The 7,095-nt window shown below is 16.3% G+C and overlaps 1 protein-coding gene across 1 annotated transcript in view; it reads left to right on the top strand.

Moving 5' to 3' along the window:
* Positions 1–707, top strand: part of LOC102675867 (restin homolog) — a 5,641-nt gene extending 4,934 nt beyond the window's left edge. The window contains exon 6 of the mRNA XM_006614591.2: positions 564–707. Coding sequence (XP_006614654.1) covers positions 564–579 — 16 coding nt within the window. The 3' untranslated portion in view covers positions 580–707. The remainder of the gene's footprint in view (positions 1–563) is intronic.
* Positions 708–7,095: the final 6,388 nt, after the last annotated feature.

Here is a 7,095-nt window from a genome sequence, read left to right as displayed (position 1 = left end):
AAATACATATATTCTATAGTTGCACATTATTATTTTCTAATGTAATATTCATTTCTATAGAAGATATAGTAAAATTATTAAAATTATTAAAATATTTTATTATTTCTATTTATATAATATTATAAATTATTTATAAAAAATATTTATTATTTACATGTTTTTAAAATATATTTCATCAAAGAAATAAATTTTATAAAAATTAAAATCTTAATATTCTTGAAAAATTTAACTACTTAAATACGAGATATGTACTATTATGAAAATATTTATTAATATTTTCTATCAAGTATATCATTGTATTTATTATAATATTTGTATACTAATCAATTATATAAGAATTTTATATTATGAAAATGAAATGAAAACATAATTAAAGAATAAGGCTACAAACACAAACACTTTATAAATATAATATTATTATGTTATTTATTATATTATTCTTATATTATTTATTATATTATATATTTATATTATTATAATTATAGTAATTATAATAATATAATAATAAATCATTGTTTTTTTAAATATATTTTATATAATAATTATATTTTTTTTATTTTCAGATGCATACATGCTTAAAAAAGAACTAATGAAGTAATGACTCTAAAAAACTTATAATAATATTACATCGATTAATTAGATATAAATTTATGCTAAAATATAATATTAGAAGTAAATAGCAAACTTATATCTTTATATTTTCCAACTTTTACAACATAAAATAACATATCAATAGAAGAAATAATCAACTCTTACTGCAACAATTTATTTTTATAAAAATAATTTATAAATGAATATAATAACGAAATTATTAAATATTTATGTAATAATGAAATATTTTTCTTGAAAATAATTTTTCCTCAAAATTGATTTTGATCTATATGATTTTCAATATTATTATTTTTCATAAACCCTTTTTTTTTATCATGACATTATGGCTATTACATTACATTATATTATATTACATTTATGGCTATTTATATTAAAAAATCAATAAAAATTCTTTCATTTTATTTAAATAATTTTTTATTTAACATACATTTCGTGTATTAATGTAACATTCATAATTTTCTACTCCTTAATATAAATTAAATTTTAACTGTAAAATATTTTTGATTTGAAAATTGATTATCAAAATTTCGAATTATGTGTAAAGCATCAGTAATCAAAATTAAATATGAAGAGTTCAGAAATAAAAGAAATTTTAATTCTATGTTATGAAGTTTTTATTATTGAATATCTTGAAATACAATATTATATAAATTTTATGTATAATAAAAATCATTATCTCAAGTTTTTCCCAAACTCCTTTTGGATATCTCACGGCAGTCTATTATCTCAATGATCTTTTATCGCATATCGTTTTTAGTCACGATTCCTGACATTTACATTGAAATCGTGATTTACTTACACAAACTTATGTACTGTCACGCATCAGCGAACTAGATCCTTTCTAGTGCAATGACGTATTTGTACAGTGCTCATATTGAATTCAATGATGGAACGAATATTCTTTGATAGAATTTGTTACAAATTTTTTAAATACTATATTATTATATTATATATATATATATCATTATTTATCATTTGTAATTTTTTTTAAAAAAATATTATTTCACGTATAATTTATCGCTAATAATTCATATAATAGTTAATAAAATTTTTTCAGAGAAGAAAAAAGGTAAGTAATTATATTTATTTTACAATATGCTACATTCTACATTTATTGTACATATAAATAAATGAATATTTCTTTCTTCATGTACCTATAATAGTAGTACATATCATATGATCAAAATCTTAATTTTATAATTATTATTATCAATGAAATAATATTTTAAGATTTTTTTATTATTATTAATATATAAAACAATACTTCAATTATTTTTCAATTGAATTCAAGTAAAATAATAAAATAATAAAATGTATAATTTATTAGAAATTTAAATTTATCTATACAATATTTACAACATATACAATATTACATGTAAATATTGACAATATTTAAAAATATGATTACGATATACGATTCAATTATTCGCAATATAATTGTAAAATTTATTGAAATTTATTAAGAATATTAATATTAGAATTTCTTATAATATCATTATTTTTCAATATAATCTTGCTTGTTAGTACATTTAATTCATCGCCGTATAAATTTTTTTTTTATTGCTTTAAAAAAAAATGTTTTCTATTGAGAACCATATATATTGCTTTCTTCAATTATTGATCCATAACATGATACTATATAATCATTTTTAAATTTATCTACTCATATAAACATTAAGCAAAAACATTAACCTATATTTTAACATTAACAAATCTATACTATATTGAAAGTTATTTTTATTTTAATTTTTGATATATCTTTAAATTCAGTACTTTCATGATAAAGAAAATTAAATTAACATTCGTTGAAATCAATATAGTCGTGATAAATAAAGATTGACAAATATTGATTTTTTTAATCTTACAATATAAAAAATATTATATATCTATAAAAAAAATATTACTAAATTGTGAATAATTACATCACTCTTATATTTGCTTTATTTCAATTAATTAAAAATTAACCATATTTTTATCATAATATTTAATACAGAAAAAGAATAAAAATATATATACATCTTTCAAACAATCAATTTTACAAAAATGAGCATGAATAATAGTAGTTGATAAATGAAATCTAAAAAATGCAAGATTATAAAAATTATTTCACAAAATTATTTTCAAAATTATTTTTAAGGGTGGATAAAACACATTAATGCATAATTTCTAAAGTAAAAGAAGGCAATGCAACAAAAATATAGAGAAATAAAAATAATAAAATAATAAATAATAAATATAATATAAATAATAAATAATAAAAATACAAATATATGAAATTACAAATTTTTTATTCCCAAATAATCTTCAAAAATTTAATATAACATCATATCAGTTATTTAATTGTTTAAAACAATTTAAAAATTGTTTTAATTGCATTGTTAAAATTGAATTTTTTGTTAAAATTGGTATATATTATCAAATTTGAATTTAAATCATTTTAATTCAATCTTAATTATGATTTAAAAAAAATCTATAATATATAAGAGAAAATAAATTTAAGATGTGATTATATAAACAACAACATTTAGATCGATGTTATTATATAAACAATCTAATTATATGAATGTGAATCTCTTGACAAACTCATAGAAATGAAATTTTACTATTTGTCAAATAAATAATTACATCTTTTTTAAATAAATAATTAATATAATTATATTAATATAATTATAATAAATATATATAATATAATTATATATCTGAATCTAAAAAAATCCCTAACATTGAAATTAAGAAGTGATTGATTTGATATAAAATAACTCAAATATTATTCTTTAAAATTAAAAGAATTTATAAGAAATTATCTTATTCTATGTTTAAATTGTAAAATACAAATGAAAAATGATTTTTTTGTAAAAATAATTAATAAAAATAATTAAATAATTTACTTATATTGAATTTTTTTAAAATCTAAATCTAATCTAAAAAAAAAATCATAACATATTTATGTTATAAATTACTAAATATATCTATTATAAATACTCAAATAAAGCTAAAATTTTTTATATAAAAAGTAGTAAATATACATATATAAGTATTATATACATATATATCTTTTTATAGTCTGTAAAAAAAAGTTAAAATGTATACTATAAAATAAATATATACACGATTATACTGCATCATCACTATTTAAAATGACTTTCATATTTTAAAATTTCAAATAATTTTATTTAGAGTAAAACTTATAAAGATTCAAGTAATTGCTATTATATTGTAAAGAAATGGTTAACTAGAACGTGCGAAAAATATCAAAAGGATTTTGTTAACTAAGTATAGAAATGTAATAAGTGTAGAATGAAAAAATTAATAGATATATGTATAATGAACTATTATAGAAGTTGATACAAAACTCATTTACCAAATTTAAAATTTAATTATATTTAATTATAAAAATATAGTAAAATAGAATTAATATAATAAAATAGTTTTAAAAAAAATACACAATTATATTTTATTTAAAAAATTTGATAATTATAATTAAAGAATGTGAAATCAAGAATATATTTAATAATAACAAATTACTTTTAAAATTAATAAATTTCATAAATGATATTTTTTTGTAAATAATTAAATTAAATTATTAAAATATTAATAATATATTAATAAAAATGATAATTTTAGATTAAAAAGTTAATAAATTTAATCAATTATAAATTTTTTTAATACATTAATAAATTAATATATAAAAAATATAAAGTCAATCACAGAAATATTCAAATATATATTTTATATATTATAAAAAAATCGTATCGTATATATATTATAGAAAAGAAATTATTTTTTCTAAAAATTCTAAAAAAAATGAAGTTTATATATAATGTAAGCTATTGAAAGATTATATGGAATAGGAATTCAATTTCTAAAAATTTAGTATTTTTTAATTTTAAAGCAATAAACAATTTCATCTGAATCTGACATATTTTTCACAATAAAATACAGTTGGAGAGAAGAGTAGAGAGAGAGAATAGAGTTTTTTATTAGATTAAACATTTTATAGTTTAAAATCTTGCTTTGTCTCTTATCTTTATAAAATTGTATCTAAAAAAACGAAAAAATATTAAAATTTTGAACATCGATTTTATTTATTTAAAATTATTCTGCTGAAAAAAATTATCGTATATGTAATTATTTTTAGTTTATTATTCATAAATTTTAAAAATAAATATATATTAAAAATAAAAAAAAATTAAAATAAAAAAACAAACAGATTAAATTTTTCTAATATAAATAATTGTGATTAATTAAAATATAAAATATTAAGCATTATAAAATTTAAATATTTTATATTATTTTATATTATATATTATTAATTATTATATTAAATATAATTTACTTATATTTTATATTAATGATATTCCGATATTCATCAGAAACTAAAAAAAGAAAAGTTCTAAAGAAATATATTTATGTTATTATTGATATTAATGAACGTGATTTTACCTATAGAATGAAGAGTATCTGAAGAATATTGAGAAGTAGCAGAATCATACAATGAAGATATTTTATGAAATATTTTATGAAATTTCGTATCACAAGTTCTGAAATATTGATCCTGAGAAAAACAAAATTTTGTACATTCTTTATGATTTATTATGGCTAAAAAATCTATATTCATTTTATTCTTAAAAAAAAAATATGTATATAATATTTCTTAAACACTTGATGAAATCAATTCTAAAAGTTACTTTAGAAATAGAATAAATACATATAATTCTAAAAACCAAAACAAATAAAAGTTAATGCACAAAAATATTAATTGAGGTTTATTTATTAAATTACAAACAATTAAATTTGCGTTAAATGAAGCGAGGCAAAAATAGATAGTAATAGTATTTAAAAGTGTTCTAAGATATTTTTAAAGGTATGAATTGATTATTAATTTTTTATTAATAAAAAATTATATACATTTTAAATTATTATTCAAACATAAGTATTAAAATTTATGATCAATGGTTATTATAGAAATATAAATATATTTTGAAATAAAAAGTAAAAAGTAAAATTATATAAAAATGATTGAATAGAAATAGAATAAATACATATAATAAATAAGAGAAGCATTAAATTTCTTTTATATACGATGATTCGATACATATAACTTTTGAAACATTTCTGACTTTGGAAATTGTATCATTAAATAATAATCTTTATAAAAAAAAAATAATAATCTTTAAGTAAACACATAAAATATGTAATTAATCGGTTAAATTAAAATAAAACAGTAATCAAGCATAAATTCTATTTTATAATAGAAAGTTATTATATAAGTTATTATATAAGTTAGTTAAAATCATAACTGCCAAATGAATAAAAAAAACATAATTCAATTGTATAATTCAATTGTCAAAAGATTGTTAATTATAATAATAAATGAATAATTGAATAGTAATATACAAATGATAAATATATTGCTATTGTAGAAAGAAATTTATATTACATTGCAAACCACTCATGTCAAAAAGATTGGAATTCCTAATTATCACGAATATCGATAGCAAAATGATGTGTCATATCAATTTCGATTGATTTTGAATCGTGAAGGGAAACGAAAGATAAACGATATATTTTGGCAATAAGTCAAAACATGTCGAGCGAGATAAGAATGCGAATTTTTAATTGCTTCGAAATATTACTTAATATATTATGAAAAAAGAGAAAAATTTAAAAAAAAATATTATACAGAGCATATATTTAAACACGTAATATGTATTACTAATATAATTCATAAAATTGACTTTGTACGTTCTGTTTCAATTACGAATAAAAACGAATAAAAAAAGATATAGAAACTTATAGAACTTATTCTAAATAAATTTATTTTTGTTAAAAGAAATACAATATTAATAGCATTAATTACTTGTTAGAATCGTGGCATGTATATACTATATTTTTTTTTCTTCTAACTATCCCGATAGTTGAATCATAATTTGAAAATAAAAATCAAAACTAATAAAATAAAGATATAAAAAATTTTATAAAAATAAAGCAACGAAATCAAATTTCAACTCAATGAAGTACGAAATATCCTATAATCTTAATAGTTAAAATATACGATCGATGAAAAATTCACAAAAAAACGCAAAATACATAATATAATTTCGTTAATAATTATAATAATTAGTGAATTATTAAATAAATGAAATTGATAATTTAATAATAATAAATTTTATAATAAAATATGAATAAAATTATACATATAATTGAATCATTGAAACTGATTACAATCATACGTCTTATCACAATGATTTTCCACAGGAGACTAATTCGTCCTCAGCCAAAATTCGTCCTCTGCATCCTAAGTAAATTCGATAATCGAAATCGCGTCGCAAATTAAAAATATTGCATAATATGTTTTAATTACAATAATTAATAACAATATATTAAAAGCAAATTATTAATATATTTCTATATATATAATTCTATATATGTAATTATTAATATATTCTATATATAATTAATTTTTAATTTATTAATTATTTA

This window comes from Apis dorsata, unplaced genomic scaffold (genome assembly GCF_000469605.1).
Source record: "Apis dorsata unplaced genomic scaffold, Apis dorsata 1.3 scaffold_193, whole genome shotgun sequence".
NCBI lineage: Eukaryota > Metazoa > Arthropoda > Insecta > Hymenoptera > Apidae > Apis > Apis dorsata.
Note: the sequence above shows the minus strand (reverse complement) of the source record. Positions and strands in the feature narration are given on the sequence as shown.